At 34.6% G+C, this 19,848-nt stretch overlaps 1 protein-coding gene across 2 annotated transcripts in view; it reads left to right on the forward strand.

Annotated features, from left to right (window-relative positions):
* Positions 1–19,848, forward strand: part of LOC106101197 (four and a half LIM domains protein 2-like) — a 92,511-nt gene that overhangs the window by 26,679 nt on the left and 45,984 nt on the right. The window contains exon 2 of one of the 2 annotated variants that reach the window (XM_013280360.1): positions 3,145–3,230. In XM_013280360.1, coding sequence (XP_013135814.1) covers positions 3,145–3,230 — 86 coding nt within the window. Of the gene's footprint in view, positions 1–3,144; positions 3,231–9,896; positions 10,111–19,848 lie in introns of those variants that run through there. The other variant, XM_013280351.1, reaches the window with a different exon arrangement.

Raw genomic sequence — 19,848 nt, forward strand, 5'->3', positions numbered from 1 at the left:
TAAGAATCTGTTAATAGGTGCATTTCTACCTACGTTCGAACGATAACGACTAATCATGAACAGGTCTTTCTTTCTACTCCGTCTTTTGGACATTAACGCCATGTTAGTAAATGAAATATATATTTTACGGTTAAATGTTACCAAAACTTATTTTAATAAAACAATAGGGTTAAGTCACCTTCAGATGCATCACAGAAATATGTGTTAATTGTTAACAATACTTTTTAAGATTCTATTTACACAAACTTTTTTGTAGAATGAATTTTCAAGTTCAATCCAACATTTGCTATCTAACAATTTCCTCCACATGACTGCAGATTCCGGCTCGCTGCACGCACTACATGCACGATACTTCTCCTCAGTTAGTCTACTTATGCTGGGTTTCTGAAGTTTCCACAAATCTAGTCATTACCTAGCGATTTATGTGCTTGGTTGAACTATAATTCAACTCAATAAAACTCAAGTTACGTTCTTCAGAAACGCATTTCATGAATCTAAAACATTAACGAATTGGCAAACGTAGTTAGGAAACCGGCCATTACTAACATTGTTTATCTAAAGTAATGGAAATATTTTACCAGAACAAATTTAAAACTATCACAGACTTACCTTTTGGCGACTTTCCACATTATATTTATTATGTCGCATTTTTGTTTGGAAACTTTAAAAGTTTCATCGAATACGTAACGGAAGTTGAAAATATTTTCATTTAGTTCCTTTTGTTTGTTATATTGAAGTATCGTACAGGTTACTATAAAAGACTTCATGTTTGCAGAAACTTTTCGATATTAATATTTAATTTTTATAAAGTACTTTTCACAAAACGCAATAATTAATGACATTTGGCAAATGTGTGTGTGTGTATATGTCGTGAGGGCGCGGGGCTGTCCCCCCCGCTAAAAAGGTCCCCTCCGCGCGTCTTCCCCGCCGGCGTTGCAGTAGGTTGTAACAGTAACTACTTCTTGAGCTTGGACCTTGTTTAACATATAAATATATGTTTATTAATTTAGGGCAATTTTAAACGAAAGTATTAATAAGAGGTATTATTAGGTAAAAAGGTTATTTTTTATGTAGCGCGTTTTGCATGGTTGTAAATTAATCCATTTGCTTTATCTATAAAGATAAGATAATACTACAGGCAGGACACAAACATGATGTATTTTATATCATAATAAGATATGGTAAAAATTTGAATAAAATATTCAAATCAAGTATAGTAAGACGGTAAGTCGGTGCTGTGGGAGGCATTGTTCGCGCGGAATGTGAATTTGATTCCGCTTATTGTATCGAGCCCTTCAGAAATGGAAATTCTTGTTCGTTTCAAAGCGTCACGTATGCACTTCAGTTACTCTCGTTCCTGGTTACTTATAGTTTGTTTGAGATATTTCTTACAGGGGTTATATTTGTTTTTGTGAAACTTGTAACTTTTTTATGTTATTCTAATCATAATTTTTAAATGGTTTCTTATGTTTGATACAGTAAAATTATTTTTTTTTGTGAGAAAACTTTTCATGTCATTTTCTGCTACTTGACAACAGATGGCGCTGTACTCTTAATAATCAAGAAATTTTATTTATTGAACTACTTAATTTTTTTTTGTCTTATATATTTCTGTTTTTTATTCAAATTAATAAAAAAGGTCACAAAAAATATGCTTCAATCCTGAGGACACATATTGTTTTAAATAATCTTCCATACAATAGATGGCGTTAAAGTTGCTTTTGTGAACTTTGGTTTGAGAAGTTTTTATATCGGTCATAGATGGCGTTGATTCTATAATTAAAGGCAAAAATATTGTTAATTTTCAAATATTTTTTTAAATCAATTTTTGATGGATAAAAAAATGTGTCAAAAATCTAATTTAATATTAAGCTTTAATGTGTTAACGCCCACGTCATTGACCTCAAAGTAAATTTGTGCTAACAAGGGTCGGGATTTAACGGGCAATTCATACCAAGGTGTTGCAATTTGTCGTGTCATTTGCGATGGACACATTTAGTTCTGTTTGCTTGATCGTAAAGAGTCCACACCCTTACAACGGTTCAACGTCCAGCATAGAGTGATCTCTCTGACCTCCTCTGCCTTATGGTGTAATGCACGAGGGTGGAAAAACGGAATACAATGTCAGAGATCTTATTCTATTGGTAACTAGAAACTTCGTGCGTTCATTGGCAGGTGACCATGATCACGTCATTCAAACAAATGCTTCATAGCAGTAAAACCTAGTCTAGTTTCCCGTCGTCGTAGACGTGTGTAACTACCCACTCTGTTAAAACTGTTGGTGTTTTCTGTAACATTCTGACATCGCATTCAAAACTAAATAGTATGAAAATGCTTCAAGAAACAAATGTTGAGATATGAACTCAAAATGCGCAAGTTATTTAACTAGTTTGAAGACGTTTTTGGCGAGATTTTCCCACAATAACAGAATCATGAATAATTTAAAAAAACGGCGCGAATCAGTAGCAACTGTTTGCAGGAAGACTACAAAATTCCTAACATCGAATACCGCTAATCTACTTAAAAAGGTTCCGAATACAAGAAAGTATCGCCTTTTAGCACGACTTGTGGAAGATAGTGAAGGGAATGAAGAGAGGGAAATTAATAAAAACGAAGAGGAAAAAGATGAAGGCAGTGACCAAGATCTGGGAGACAGAGAACTGGATTACTATCTAGGAGTTAGAAAGCAAGAAACATTTTGGAGAGATCTGGCTGGAAGGGAACAGATAAGAAAAGATTTTCTTCTCAACCACTGCGGCGTGTCAGAAGAAGACTATGATAAACTGTACAGTAAACCAACAACAAGAAAAGAATCCTTTAAACAGCCGAAACTCAAACAAGTACCTTTTAAAATTACTAGAAAGAAAAAGAGGTCGGGTAGTGTAGAGGGAGAATCGTGGAGAGAAAAAGGGGGGATCTTTAAGTTATTTTCTAATAGAAGGGACAGTGACACTACGTCAGATAGTTATAGCGAATGCGACTCAAGTGACGAGGAAGAGAACATGCTGAAGAATGACGAGGACGATCGTATTTGGAGGATGGTAGCGCATTTTAATGACAATATCGAAACATACGAGGTCAGCGTCTTAATATTGTTGTGATTACTTATGATTTGTTTGCTAATTTAATTCCTTTTGTCTGCAGGGCGTGCGGATAAAGGAGGTGTCTGAAGGCAGGCCCTGCGACAACTGCCCTGAACTCTGCCCCGGGTTCATCTCGCATCCCTGGAGGTAAGCTGACAGAGTACATTTTTTATATACAGTCATTTTAAATTATGCGATGATAAGTAATTTTATTTACAATTATTTCTAAGCTACACTTAGTATTTAAGCGTAACATACGAAACATTTAAACGTCATCATAGGCAGTGTTTTGCAATATGTTTGCCTAACTTGAGTGTAATTATAAAGTGAAGGTAAAATTGCGCCAGACGAGGTCGCTTATAATGTAATAACAATACAGCTATTTAGTGATGAAACTCATGCATCTCTCATTAGATATACGTAAAGTACTCGAGTGTGTAGGTATAATGAAATTCAAACTTTATACCTGCTCATGGTTTAGCTGCTGGTGTGCTATGTTAGTAAAGGAACGTGAGCGCCTGCGTGACGCGCCTTCACGCATCCCCTTACATCTCACCAATTGGTGGCATAGTGTCCCAGACACACGATATTCCGAGCCGCCATAGAGTTTGGATCGAAGTGTACTACGTATGAACGCATTTAAACAAAAGACCGCGGCTTATCAAGCAGACGTTGAACCGAAATTGTTCGGGTCAGCGATAACGCCACTAGAAGCCACTTAGCTTTCGTACGTTCTCGAGCCATATACGATCGCGTTCGGAAGCCTGTGTAAGGAAAAAATTGTAGACCTTGAGCGCTCGGTCGCGTCGCAAGCGCATTGAAAATTGAAATCAAAAACAATACGACCGCGACATAATCAAACGAGCTGTTGTCGCGGATACACGTCTATCATGTGCATGGCTATGAAACAACTCGAGTGGGCGGAGATATACCGCCGGATAAGGAGAACGGAGACCATTGAAGTACAAGAGAGGAAGATACAGAAATTCCCGTCGAGGGAACGAAATCATGCCGTTCGAAGGAAAAATAATAATAATAATTTTCGATCGCACGCCAACTGTGAAACTTGTGCAAGAGTAGCCGCAGAAGAAAATAGATGAGGAGACTACTAAATTAACTTCAGTGATTTGTAGTGGTGTGACAAGACTGTGCTTAGTGACATGTGATCAAATTGAGACGTTAAATTTATAATACGCTAAGTTTCAACACATTCAAGTATTTTAAGGTGTTCTGCAAAAAGATTTAGTTTAGGTTTATACCTACTGTCTTTAGTTCTCCAAGAATAAACGGTAAACAATGTCAAATGACAACGTAGCGTTAATGACGCGACGGCCTTCAAATGTCTTTGACCACTTCGTATTGTGTCTACCAAAGCATAAACTTCCTAATTTATTTTTTGCACAAATGCTCAATTGCTGAAAACTTCAAGAAAGACGTACATTTTGATATTTAAAATTAAAATTTTCATTGTCTGTTACGTCTTTTAAAAAAGGATCATATTTCTTTTGCCATTTAGATTCAAACAATTTAACCTTAAAGTAAAAATTCAAGGTTAGCTATATTAATTTAAAATGCAAGCAAGCATTATATTATTATATGTAATTTGAGAATAAATAATATATCCTTGAAGTCGTATAAAAACAAAAGACAGTCTCTATTTTTTTTTGTCATTGACAAAGTTAATATATCAACAAACCACAAATATAAAGGAACTTTTTTACTTAAGTTATTGTGTATCTTGATTGAATTTTCTATGATCTATGTTGGATGTTTTTGATGATACCAAAGTTTTACTATTAGTTGAACAATATTTTTTTAATTCAATCACTGACGAAAAATGTAACTATCATAGAGTTTATCGTAACATACCTATTTAGATTATAGATTGCACATCATATGGCGTGATCGACGTGACCTTGAATTAGAATACAAATATGTTATCGTAACTTATAAATAAAAGACATTTGCTAACATGTTTGTTTTACTCAAAGCAATTCTAACATATTTTTTGAGTCGTGAATTTTTATAAAGTTCATGTACCTACTTTTAATTAATATCCCCTATTTCCTATGCATACATATTCCCTAACTCATAATCAATTCTCAGATGTTTTCGTCATAAAAATACAGGTAACTATGTCTGAAGAAAACCAAACTTACTTTAAAAATCCTATAGAATCATGACATGTAATCGGTTAACAGAATGAAAGTTGTTATCCCTCCTGTATCGGGCTGTTTTATCACCAATTACAGTAATTGGACGCCAGTTCCTTAGTAAGGGCGGCATTGGGGCGACGACCTGCACTTTATTATCCTACACCGCGACGCTATTGTCGACGAGTTTATACGATTGGGGACGTCAAATATGAATGATGTCTGATATCTGATTTTAATATTTTTGCTTTAAATTTTCCAATATCGAAGCCTCTACCTTACAGGTAATCAAATTCATGAAAGTAATTTAGGAAATAACGTTTTAGGTTTGGAATGTTTATACAGGAGATTTGAGATGAGAGAAAAAGATGTCCTATCTCTTTTATTTTCATTATATTGTGACGCGAGTTGAATTAATACAACTAATTCTTGTCGTTTATGATACTAACTCAAAAAAACATAAATTTTGACTTTATTCTTTTTATGTAGAAAGGTGCGATTGGTTAATATTCACTCAAAAAGGTCTCAATAAGAAAAATAATATTACACTCGAAAATATCAGCAATTCGACATTGCATACAATATATCTTATTGTAAAAAAGAGCATTTTGCATCATCACACTATGTTGTGCTTCGTCAAATTCCTTTCAATTTAAACGCGTCCGCGCTGCGCTCTCATTGTCCTGTACATACTTGTTAAGCGGTCAATTGCAGGCCAACTCACATATTGACCTATATAATTCTTGTTCTATAACGACAGTTATTTTTATAGAAGTGATTTAAAAACACACGACATTTAAAAAAGCATAATTCAAAGTGTAGGAATTTTGTCGCGAGACACGAAAACATTAACTTGGTACATATACAAAAGACATTGAGAATTTGAGGCTGCAAATTCGATCGACCTTTAGCTCCGCTCAGCTGACATTGGTGTGCGGGCCATTTGCATGGATATGTAGGAATATGTTCAGCTCTCAGTGTCATCTAGAGTGCAATACGGAGCGAGGACAATGCCATTCCGATAGTTAAGTACTTTGTACCACTACCAAATGGTTGATTACAATCAATTGAGTGTCCTGTATTTGGCACGTCAGGAACAAACAAACTCTCCTGTCCTATGTGCCAAGTTAGAAATAAAAAACTGTGATATTTAAAACGAAAGGCTCATTACGCTTTTAATTAATATTCATATGGGTTTATTTCATAAATTGCAAGAAGTATATAATAACTTTTGTTATCTATTCCATTTAATTCAGTCAAAAACGCGATTTCGAAGTAAATCCTGCACGCTATATGTCTATCAAATTATTCACGCCACTTCACATGATTTTAATTTAACACCCGTATAAATAAACTTTGCAAGGTCAATGCTTAATATTTAGGATAGAAAAAAGTACTGAAGAATATTTCAACAAGGTGAATTTGATCGTATTATGAATTTAATACAGGTTTAAAAGGAATTCTGTTGCCATATAACAACAATTAGTTTCACTAATGTAAACTATAAAGAAAGCCCCGTTTCCAGTATGTTTTCACCCTTATTACGTGGGTGTTGTAATTAAGTCGTCGTAAATATGTTCGCAGGATGGTAAGGGCCGCTTAATGAGGTTTTAATTTATTGCCCACGATTTATGTCTTAGTACACTCGTATGACAAGATGATTCACTTCGCCATTCTTTCTTATAGCTTGTTAATACAATATTCAGTAATTAAAGGTGGTTTACGATTAAATGTTTTACAGTTTTAATGTCTATTAAGATGTTACATTTAAAGAATAAAATCTGCTTTGATGTGTGATTTCTTATTTACGTGTTATAGAGATTAAATTAAATCAGTGTTTTTTTTAGTTATTTAGTAATCGTATTTGTATTAATAAGCTTAAAGTATTATTAATATTGAAAGCTGATATTTGCAACAAATTAATTTAACGTTCCGGCCTTTTGCAGTATTTATTAAAACTTAACATATATCAACATACGAATGTTGCTTGTTTCGTTTCCGGTTACAACTTACAATAACATGCGATATAGGATGTTACCTACCAATTGTAAACTTCAGTATTTTATCATCGTGCCAGGGTTATTATAACATACAAAATATTATAAACAGCAAGTATAAACACAGTTACGTTGGTGTTAAGAATTACAATATGACTTCATAAAATACGTTAAATAGGAATGGTTTGATCAGATAATAATATGCACAGTTTATAATATATCTAGTCCGAATACAAACTGACAAAATATACAATCGATTGGTGACAGACATTTGATAAACAACATCCGCCTTGTCTGGGATGCCTGTAATATTTTATTTTGTACTAGCTTACTCCCGCGACTCCGTTCGCAAGTAATAAAAAAAACAAAAGTGAGCAGTGTGTGTTCTTCCAGACCATCCTCTACATCTATACCAAATTTCATTGAGATCTGTTCCGATCTATCTAAACCTTCACTTTTATAACATTGATCTTTAGGTAGCTTATCTTGACCTAACTTGAATAGTTATCACTCGGAAATGTTTGATGGTTACTAAGTCATCTAATCTCTTAGCAATATTTAGTAATTCTGAATATTGCCGATCATGTCTCCTTTTTATGAAAGTTATTAATATTTATATTTCGTCAATATATATCTTTTGTTTTTACAATAAATCAGACGTAACATTGAGAGTACAGTGATAAGAACCGGACACAGTCGACTTGCTATCAGAAGACACAAGCTTTGTCACTCGCCTATCAATTGAGGTTAAATATTACCACAATTGCAATGTCTATATTTGTAAATTGTTTTATATTGACAAAATTATCTTTGATCATTTTTATCTCCACGGAACCCAATGTTTAAGTGTTTAAATTCTGTTTCGTTGTACGGTTAAATTAATATAATAAAATTGATTTTAACAAATATGAACACTCGCAGTAAAATTATAAATAGCTTTTCAATTTTGTCTATTTTGGGGTAGGTAATATTTAATGCAACATAATAAACCGGTCTATGTAAAGTTCTTGTTGCTATGAATAAATGAAAATAAGAGATCACCTAAATAAATTAAAAATGTAAATTATTATGTGCTAACTTCTAAAGTTTGATCAAATTAACGTCATGCTGTATGAGTCAGTCGTGATTTAATATAAACAAAAGCGGACAGTTTCTTTGTGCGAATTACAATGGACAAAGAATAGCCGACTCAAACATTGACAAACTTTTGTAAATTTAGACAGGAATGAAGGTATGCAATCCTCTTTGTTTTCCCTACGTCTTAATTATGTTAATCATATCTGTTGACAAATATTTGCATTTGAAATGATTTCCTGGAATAAATTCCAATATCAATATCGGACAACAAAAATAATTATGAGATAGAATGAACATTAAAAATTGCGACATAAAACATACCATAATTAATAAAAAGGAAATTAACCATTTTCTTCTCTTTATATCATTTTAAAAAATCTTCATAAAAACTGAAAGTACTTAAAGCGCCATCTGTTACCACACTTTAAAAGTTCTTCAATAGTGTAATTAACGCCATCTACTGAGACATGTTGTAACATACTATAACTTTTTAATGTTTCGAAGTATAATGTTAACATCTTTTAGACCTTTAAAACTTTGAGAACAAATTTAGGTAAAAAGATTTTTTGATTAATTATTAATGATATAAAAATTATCGAATGAAATAATATTGTAAACATTAATCAATTATTACAATAGTTTGCGCGTCTTGATATAAAATGCTTATTGAAACTTTGTCTAATAAGCAACAATTCAAAACAAAAACAATCATTTTTGTAAGCTTGTAATTTAGACTTGTAACCAATACTAAAGCTATGACTGTATAAATGTGAGTAGACTATGAGCAACTCGGCGAAAAATGTGACATGATAAGATACGCGTAGTCACGCCTCAAGCCCCACTTTCATTAAAGATTTATTTAAAATTCGATATGACCCAATAAAGAAATCACGATAATAAAAAAATACATTATTAGAGTATATTTATGTTGGATAAAACATCAACCTTCGTTTGGGTTTACGTAACGATTGCCCCTTCCAAGCAGCTTTTCAATTTCCTTTCAAAGAAGGCAACGAAGTAGATAAAATACCCGCAAACGATCCATTAAAGTTCAACCCCTTTGTAAGGCTGTTTCACTTTGTTTGGTTTTTCTAGGTTATGGAAAAAACTGTTTTAAAAAAGTATTTAAAAGATTCATAAAACAAAATTTGTCATTACTTCCTAACTACAAATTAAGAACCGATTCGGATACAACCATATCTATTTAAACTACTTGTATTAACGAAGAGAGCTACTATTTATTTTTCGCAATAACTAACATTGTTTTGTTTACATTACCAAACAAAACAACTGCCTTATCACAATGTTTAATGACATCACCGTTTTTTAAAGATTACGCCTTCCTTCGTAGATAGCGCGATAACTGCCACTTTAAAAATTACCAGTTTTTTATGCTATACCCCACCTGTCAATTACGCTACAATAACTATTTGAACGTGCGGCGGTCGGAGTTCAAGTTAAATTGGACGCGTGCACGTTCCTTTTTCGTAGTCCCTTGAACTTGAGTGAGCGAAACCTCGGAGGTAAACAAACGAGCAACCCGTTGACGCGCATTTGTCATTTGGTTGCCGGAACGCAAGCGTGTTGCTACAGTGTCGGTGTCGTGCGCACGCTCGCATATTTACGTTACGCGAGAAAAAACTAAATTAAATTCATATAATAACTAACTTTTAAATAAAGTGAATATCATAATAACATTATAGTCACAGTTTTATGAAATTGGTGTCATAAATTGTAAAACGAAGTTGACATTTTTACGTTTTGGTGTTTTCAACGTTACAGTGTTATTGTTGCAAATAGGTAATGTGTACGATTGTTTTTTTTTCTTGTTACTGAGTTCATGAAGGCAATGGCATAATGTCCGATAAGTAGCTATTATAGGTGAGGTGTGAAGTAATCAGTCGAACATTTACAAATTCGTAGGTTAGAAAATTTATTTTTTGTGTTAATTTTGCGAATAAGTCATGTTGGTACTAAATTTTACTTGCAATAACGGTTAATATCCGATAGGCTAAAGTTGATTAATTTTAAATGATCCCACGATAAGTAACGAGTACGGATGAGCACTAATTGCTACCAATTAGTTCCTTTGGCTATTTTAAATAAGCAGTAAACGTGTGATATTTAAAGGATGGTTTTTTTATCCTTCCTTTAAAAGGCATTGTAATATAGTTAAACGTTTCTAACAATATTATATACCATTTAAATAATATTATACATTTGAACTGACTAATTAGGGAGCTAAAATTTTCCTTGTTTAATCGGAATAAATACAAGGAAGTACATTTAACAGGGGCGTATAAATAAACTTGTATGTTACCGATATTTAATTGTTTAGTTAAGGCAATACAGTATTTACGTGAATAAATAACAAGACTTGAGTTTTGTAAGAAATTGGTCTGCTAGAGAATAATTTTAGAGCTTATTTCAATTAGAACTAAAATTATTTAGAGGCCCTAGACCAACGGAAGATAACACTATGCAATACACAATCACCGATTGACCTAGTTGCTTGTCGCTATTGTTTTTTTTTAACGAAGTCACTAAAATCTCTACACTTCGCGAAGCTCCCTACTAACATTTTGTCTTTAGGAAGTGAAGATCCTTCTTTCTTCATGCTCTTGCTTCCTCCTTTCCCCTTCCTTCTGTTAGTTCAACATGAAAAAGTTCTCGTATCAGTGATTTAATTTGGCTGCAGTTAAGCGTTACAATCAAGATAAAGGAAAATCAATAATCAATTAGTATGACGCGCCAAAACATCGAAATCTCGATATGAACATCGTTCTATTAATATTTGCTATTAAACACGCCTTATTGTTTCCACATACAAAATAAATTAAAACCAATTTTCATTAAAATGTTACTAAAATTTAATAAACGTCTATGTCGATGTTTGTACAAATCTTGCGTATTTTAAAACTTTTTGTTCAACATTGGTGTATTAGTTGGTTCAACAATAGTTTCATCAAAAGATATACGATCGATAACATATCTATATTAAAACTAATACTATAAAGAGGAAATATCTGGATTTTTTATGTATTGAAATAACTCAAAAACTACTGAGCCGATTTCAAAAATTTTTTCACCAATAAAAAGTTACGTTACCAGTGAGTAACATACGCTATATTTTTTTAATTTCGCGCGGGCGAAGTCGAGAACAACATCTAGTAATTCTCAATCCAAAATTGATGACAAATGTGAATACCAAATCGTCAACAATCAAGATGTAGTTATAATATGGAAATCTTTATAGACACTAATAGAATGGGACTGGAATTGTTCCATATTAAATCGTACATTTGGCACGGATTGGATTAATTCCAGTTCTCTTATGACGTCATGGTATTAGAGAATACAAGGAGATAAGTCATGAAATGTATGACAGGCCTAACAATGACGTGGATGGGCTTATTGGTTAGTTTACTTGTGCTACGAAATTGTAGGTTATTCCTATAACAAATTAACTGAAACAAATTACATTTCATAGGTTTTTTTATAACGAATCGTAAAAGAAACACAGTTAACCGCTTGCTAAGCTTAAAAAACTAGATTTAAAGGTTGAAAGGATGTAGACCATATGGCAATCTAGGTTATTTAATTAATTAAGATTAATCGCCTTTTTATGACATAGATGTGGTTTTGAATGACTAAAATAAGCACTGGATGAAAGAAATAGATGAAAATAAATTCTCAGCGGCAGTTTCTCAAGATTAAGTTATTAAAGCCCTAGAAATGCTCTACATAGGCATAATAATTACTAGCTGTTACTTGCGACTTCGCCCGCGTGAAAATAAAAAATGTAACTTATGTTACTTACAGATAAATTACCTTTCTAATGATAAAAGAATTTTTAAAATCGGTACAATGGTTTTTGAGTTATTTCAATACATACAAATAAACTAAAATATAAATCAATCCTCTTTATAATATTAGTACAGATTAGAGCAACTACTTCAGAGATAATAAGATTTACTTTCGTTACTTGAAGTGATAACTTTACCGGCGTCGATTATTGATGACACAGAACTTCTGTCGTCATACTAAATAAAGGAGTTACAAGTTGCAGTCTGAACAATTTCGTGACGTGTGATCTTACTTATTATTCGTAAAATTCAAAGAAACAATAAATGTTATGATTTAATAGAATCCTGTAGGCATGCGTGTCCAATCGGTGACTCATACTTTCACGTCTGACTCAACGCAACTTGTTCTGGTACAAATTCTTCGTAAGTTTACGAAAACAATTGTGTCACAAAGATAATACTTATATATCGAAACAAACACTGCAAGTTTCAAACGATATTTTTATCGCAGGTTTACTAAATCTCTACCAATGGTAAATTCCTAGTAGCGTCTTAAACCTTGTTTTTTGTTCTTGGTACAAAGGCTTCATGTTACAATCCTATTTGCTTTGAACTGTTGAATTTGTGACACAAACATACAAATGCATCCGTCATGTGCGGATGCAGTGATAAGCGACTACACTATCGATGTATTGTCCTAAAAATGCTTACTAAGTTGATGATTGTGTAGTCTCTCTTATGCATCCTCGTATAATGCTGGCGTAAAGTCCAAATATTAGTTTGCAAATTGAAGTCAATCAAATAGTCTAAATAGTGTCGATAGGCTAACGCTCTTCAATTTGCCCTTGTCCCTACGGAGGGTCAGCACAGTATGTACTGTTTATCAATGAATCTTTAGCCGTCATATCTATATTCACTCCCTTAAGCATACCCTTTACACAATCTATCCTTACTTCCTTCGATCTTAATCTACATTAATGTTTTCTTCAACAGACTAATGGCCTATAAATTCCAAATGAATCTAAAAATCTGAAGAATTATAAAATAGTCTTTGTTATTTTCTTTATTACCTTTGCTTATGTTCTTTTTTTTTTTTTGTTGTCGCGGGGAATGCATTTACGCACTTCACCGTCCATGCTGCGGAGGCAGCAGGGACAGTTACGTGTGGGACTCCCGGCCTTAATCCCGGCCGGACTACCCACTAAACCCCGCGGTGTTCTCCTTCGCCCAACCGGGCCGTGGCATCTACGTTAGTTTATCCACGACCCGGCTAGGGGGAGCCCCTTGGTAGGGGCTCGACACGTGTAGGGAGGGGTGAGATGTTAAACCCCTCCCATCACCCTACGACGATGGCCCCCTCGGAACACAAGAGGGGGCACATCCGCCACATTCGGCGCGACAGGTCCCCCGACCCGTCGCGCGTGGCCCTCTCAGTTCATCTGCAGGGCCGCGGCGTATCTCGCACGCCGGCGGCCCCTCGCTGGAGCCCTGCGGGGCGGCAGCGTTTCGCCGGCACGTTCTCCTACCCGCAGGGCCTCTCTTTTGGCCACCATCACATCGCGTGCAAACGAGGCGACGGCGGCCCAGCTCACTTCACTGCCGACCATCGATCGTACAACGGCCGGCAGCGACAGATCCCGTCCGATTGCGCCAGTGAGCGTGGCGCGTTGAGCATCCCAGCCCGTGCACACAGCGAGCGTGTGCTCGGCTGTGTCCACTTCGCCTGACGCGCAATGTCGGCACCCGGGATCCGACTCAATTCCCACAACCACGCACAGGTAACGGCCGAAACAGCCGTGCCCTGTGAGTAGCTGCGTCAGGTAGTAAGTCGGCTCTCGGTGCCTCGCCTCCACCCACTGGCGTAGGACGGGGCGGACAGCCTCGACAAGCCGCTTGCTCGCCGAGACGCCCGCCAATCTCTGCTCCCATCGCCGGAAGAGATCGTCGCGACCTTCCCTCCTCCAGCGTACAATCTCTTCCGGGAGGGGTTCTTCGTCCCTTTGCCGCATCAGGGCTCTTCTCCGGTAAACCTGCGCCAGTACCCCGGCTTCGAGGTCCCAGGGGAGGCTTCCGGAGATAAGGCAGGCCGCCTCGTATGAAACGGTGCGGTACGCCCTGGAGGCCCTCTGAGCCATGGTCCGCTGCGCACGTCGTAGCAGGACCATGTTCTCCCTGCTCAGGGGCCACCTTTGCTTATGTTCCGGGTAGCTACAAGTAGCTCTAGGTAGGTACTTAATGGGCATTAGAGTTATGTCAATATTTAATTTAAAGTGCCGCCGCTCCAATGTTTACTTTTAGTAATTGGCATCGGAGCATAATGTTCTCAGAACCAATTCATTTGTAAAACAAATAAATGCAACGCTTTCACAAAGATCATTAATTGACGAGGTCGTCTTGAGTAGAAGTCGATGCTAATGTCTTTTCTAATAATACTGAAATTAACAATGTATTATCAACAAGTCCTAAATACACACTTTGAAACTCATTACGTAAACACAAACAATATTATGAAAAAATGTTATTTCTTTGCAAATAGGTATGTGTATCACCTTATGCTTAGTGTTCCCGGAGATTTTTCCACATATCGGAGATTTGTTGGATATTTATCTAGATTCTAGACTTTATAATAACCTTAAAAGTGGAGCTCCTATCAAAATAACGTTATACTTATTTCATTGTTACTATGTCTAATTCAAAATAGTAGACGGGTAGATAGTGTTTCAGATAATCATCAAACAAAATTCCAGCTTTTCCTGATGTTATTTCCAGAGTCTTATTCAAAAGTATACATTAAAAGACAATGCGCTCGTTACCTGTGTATTTCTGACAGAAAATTTTCCACACAAACAGTGATCTCTTGTTAATATGTATCTTTATAGCTCTTTAATTATACATCAGGAATATCAGAGTAAGCGTCATACGCCCTCATGTCTAAACCACGCATGCTTTTCGGCTACTAAACACGACCACACATTGACGTTACCTGGATGAGCCAGATTATGGCTCATACATTTATTTTTCAACCTTACACCCGTTACTGTTAATGTCGGAGACAATAATTATGACTAAACAAACATAACACTCCGGTCGTGGTGGAGATAGTATTACTATTCTAGCGTTCGATTTTTAGTGTATTACCAATGGCTCCCATAAATGTTAACTCATGACGTATATGTTATCTTACTTTTAAGTCCAAATTTACTTTATTACACGAAGCAGGAGCATGTCCAATGTTTAAATTGTTTGCAATATCAAACATCTTCGTAAAATATTTACCTTACAATCGCAAGAGTTCTAACAGAGGTGCAAATTTTCAATTAACTGTAAAGATACTCTCGTTTCATTTTTTAAATATTAAACATTCAATTTACTTGATTTTGATTATAAACTTCATTGGCGTGGGTTCCGAAACAGAAGCGCGTTTGGTATTCGTTTTATAAAAACAAAAGACTATGTAGTGCATCTCTGCAAAATGTAAGGTGACCATGAAGTTATTCAAAGTTTTAAAACATAAAGTGTACAACGGTGTAAACATCTTTATTTATTTTTATTGTGCCTAATCACGGATATTCTACGAAAGCCGGTTTATGTTATGTGCATAAAATTATTAAAGCTTTTAATAATTAAAAATAATTAAGTTACACCCTTGCTGTTGAACAAAACGACGATTTTTAATAAATATTATTACAGTAAAGTTATGATTTTTATATATTATGTAGGTGTGTAAACAATGCAAGTTACAACTCTAATGCACCGTTGCTTTTGACTATTGTGTTGTCAACTAGTGTTAAAAAAACTATTTAAAGTATGTTGCGACACCTCGCCTTTGTTTTTCGACAAGAGGACAGCTTGTCAAAGAGAATGTCGAAGTTCTTAACGATTGTGCCCTAAATAACTGACTGGTACCCGTTGAATAATGGTTTGGAGGTCAACAGTCATTTTGTGTTCTCTACTGATTTAAATATTCTTAACCCTCTAGCGGTTTTATTCTACTTCGTACTTTTTTATCGATAACTACACAATTTAAGTTTGCCATGATAACATAAACTTTAATTAACCGACGTAAGTTTTTTTACAAAGGCATTTTCAAGGCAAAATCTTTCTGCCAAATTCAAGATAATATTCTTGCAGTAGTGTTGTTTTATGTAAATTCTTAATTAACCTGTGATCATTAAAAATAATTTGTCATTTGCTTTGAGTAATTGTTAAAAGTGTAGTGGTGATAATATAAAAAGATTTATTTGACACTTTTAACTTCATTGCACTTGACCAACTCAATATCGTCTGGTTGGCGCCAAAAAAACATGTTCAATAAGATTTTATGCACCGACGTGCGTTCGTTGCAACGAAAACAATATGACCAAATATATGTTTGGAATGGCTTTCAGAAGCCAGAGAACAAGAAAAACATCGATTGCTGTACTGTTATTCTATTCTTATATGAAATCATCTTGTATATATTTCAATTCCTTTTATTGTACCAAATAAATTTATCTTACGCTTTAGTAATGCGTTACCTAATTGTTGTCTGTCATAAAAATATTTAAAAACTTTTTGTTCTTTTATACCGCAATTGTTATTATATTTTCAATTACTTTTGATCAAAACTGATTACAAAATATTTTCAATAAAAGTGAGAGGCGTTTAATTCAAAACATAAATTATACTATGACACGTGATTTCGCTTCGATGGCGCTGGATAAAATGTAAATGTATTGGACAAAAACTGGTCCTACATCGTTAAGATAAGGTTATTAAAAAACATTGGCATCATTCTTAGATCATGGGCATATGTTTTATTTCTTGCCGATGTAATTATTATAAAAGTAATTTGCGATGTCACTGCAGAAAACAATTTCTTTTATACAGATTTTTCAATTAGTGTAAGTTTTGATTTTAGGAATAATCAGCGTGTGAATAATTGTTAACTAAACTTAATTGTCAAATTTAATTTACACATGGCAACATTATCTTACATGTGAAATTAAAGAATAGAAAAAAAACAAAAGCGAGTATTCACACAGGGACAATCGTGTGTCGAGGTCGCCCCTCCCTTACGATTCGGAGGTTTATGTTTTAATTTTATACATTATGGCTACAGCGAGCCATATTTGCGGCATAATTGAATAAGCGGAGGCTTGATAACTGCCTATTTTATCTTTATTGGTTAATAAATGACGATGTCATGTACGTCGTGTATGAATTTTATAAAAGGCAAGGTTCACTTAATCTCACGCGTACTCGTATCTAGATCTGGCCTTATATAAAACTCACACGAGCCCGCGATATTGATCTATTAATCTTGACAAAATTTTTAATTGCATTAATCAGTTACTTGATTTAATCTTAGCATTTTGTATATTAGGTTACTATTCCAATATTAAAATGGTTAAACGCAATTTTATTACAATTATTTTTTACAGTAAGATACGTTTTATGAATTAAATGTAAGCATAATAAAGGAAATTAAATGTGTATATGTAAAAACTCACGATTAGTATTTGTTACCTTGAAAATGTACGGAAGGAAATCTTAATATTTGCCTTTGCCCGAAGCTTCACGGTTCGACCGATCATGCCCAGCTGTCGAATATGTTGCTTTTGCGAATAATTGTTTATTTACAACTATAATGTATTGAAAGAATATAAAGTAAACATACTTCGTAAATTTCATGATTCTAGTTCAAACATTTCAACCTATATATCGAGATTAATTCAGGCTATGGTAAATATTATTCAAGCATCGCTACCGGCTATCGATGAGTTAATTTTATTTTTGGTCATTGATAAAAGAAGGCAAAGATCTTGTGACCGTAGAGCCAAGTTATGAATAAATTAGGCGCTAAGAAAGTGAATATAGTCTATATTTAAATAGCGTTAAAAATAGCTGCAATTATAGCGTTTCACGCAACAATTAACCGTGTGCGGTTATTGCTCGCGACTCGATGCTATTAACGATGAATTAAACGATTCAAGTTATTGCTTACATTGATTGTATTAATCAATACATAATCTTTTTCAAATATGGTCCTCGTGTTAAAACATTTTGTTTAAAAATACTTACATTCTGATTACTATCGTGTTTATTTCTGAACTTATAAAAATTTATTAAGTTCAAATCAAGAGGTATGAGATTTTTATAAACAATTTTGAATAAATAATCGTTTACGTGTATGGCGCACGTAAAGCGACTCTCTAACCTTGGTAGGTGTATTCAAATCATAATTTACTCTCCCCAAGCCCCAAGCAGACAGCGCCAGTAAACATTAGTATTAGAATGTAAATAACGTTGTCTCACAAAATAAAATATCTGTAACCTTGAATTAATACGTAAATATATGACGCTTTTCGAATTAAAGGTCATAATAAAAATCATAGAAAATTATGTTTTATTATAACTCAAGTTCATTTTAATTTGCATTACTTCAATATACATAACAACTTGCTTTTAAGTAAAAAGGCTCTACAACTGTAAGTTTACAGTGGTAGAGCCCGCTTTAACATCTTCGCATGAATGGGCCGGCTCGCCCGGTGCAATACCACGACCACACAGAAAACAGGCGTGAAGTGGAAGCAATTCCGCGTTTCGTCTGATGAGTGTGGTGCCGGAGGCCTAATTTTAGTCCCTTTCCCTTTCCACCCTTTTCTTAAGAGGAAAGGATGGGAAGGAAAAGTGGATTTGACGGTGAGGAGTCGCATAGGAAGGGGAAATGTCTTCTTTATGTGCGTCTCCTCCTCTGTCAGTTAAGGGTAGGCAACGCATCTGCAATTGCGGATGTTTATGGGCAGCGGTCGTTTTCCATTTCGGTGGATTCATGTGGCCGCTTGCTCGTTTGCCACCTTATATTATAAAAAAAAATAGTAAGTCTATAAAACGTGCGGTAATAAAATAAAGTATTTAACTTTAATAACTATGTAAACAAGTAATAAAGTACTAAGATAGGCCGCGGAGTTTGGCAACGTTTCATATTGGCACTTAAACTAAATTAACGAGACCCGGAGGTAATTGTAATGTTTGTCGTTGCTTAAACTATCAGAACACACCTGTCCTACACTAAACTTAAGATGCGACACAATGAACGCGGAATAAAAAAAAGACAAATTTATACAAAATCAAAAACGGGGACTGATTTTGAAATAAACAAAGGTTAAAATAATAAACGAAGCTTTTGAAAAGTGAGTTCAATGACTTTTAAATAGTATATTCCGGTGAATCTTTTTTATTCTCAGTATTCAGATATGAATCAGCTTCTTATTAATATACAAATAACGTTGATAACAGGAATAGTAGCCAAATGTCCTAGATTATTTAAAAATTATGGCATTCCTACTCGAGCAATGAAATAAATCGAAGCGACTACGTACGGTACAGACTTTATAGCTGAATGTATCTGTGATTTTTATCATCCGATGCTGGACAGACTATTAACGCCGGACATCAAAGATTCCTATGAATTATATTGCTCAATCTGGGAATCTGTGACGTCATTCGTAACAATCAAATGCCCACGACTCGATGGTCAGCATAGATGCATACTAATCTTGTTTTTCTTCCGGAAGTCTTTGCAGAATTTTTATTTTTTAATTATAGCGTACTTTTTCTCTACTAAAACTAGATAGTATAGTGCGCAATGCATGTGTCTATATTTTGAATGAAGTCTTCAAGTGTCAGTCGGTTATAAATTTGCAACTATATGCAAAAAGTTTTGTTTTAGAACCTCTTAAAAACAACG

The sequence above is a fragment of the Papilio polytes genome, unplaced genomic scaffold (genome assembly GCF_000836215.1).
Source record: "Papilio polytes unplaced genomic scaffold, Ppol_1.0 DF824303.1, whole genome shotgun sequence".
Classification (NCBI taxonomy): Eukaryota; Metazoa; Arthropoda; class Insecta; order Lepidoptera; family Papilionidae; genus Papilio; species Papilio polytes.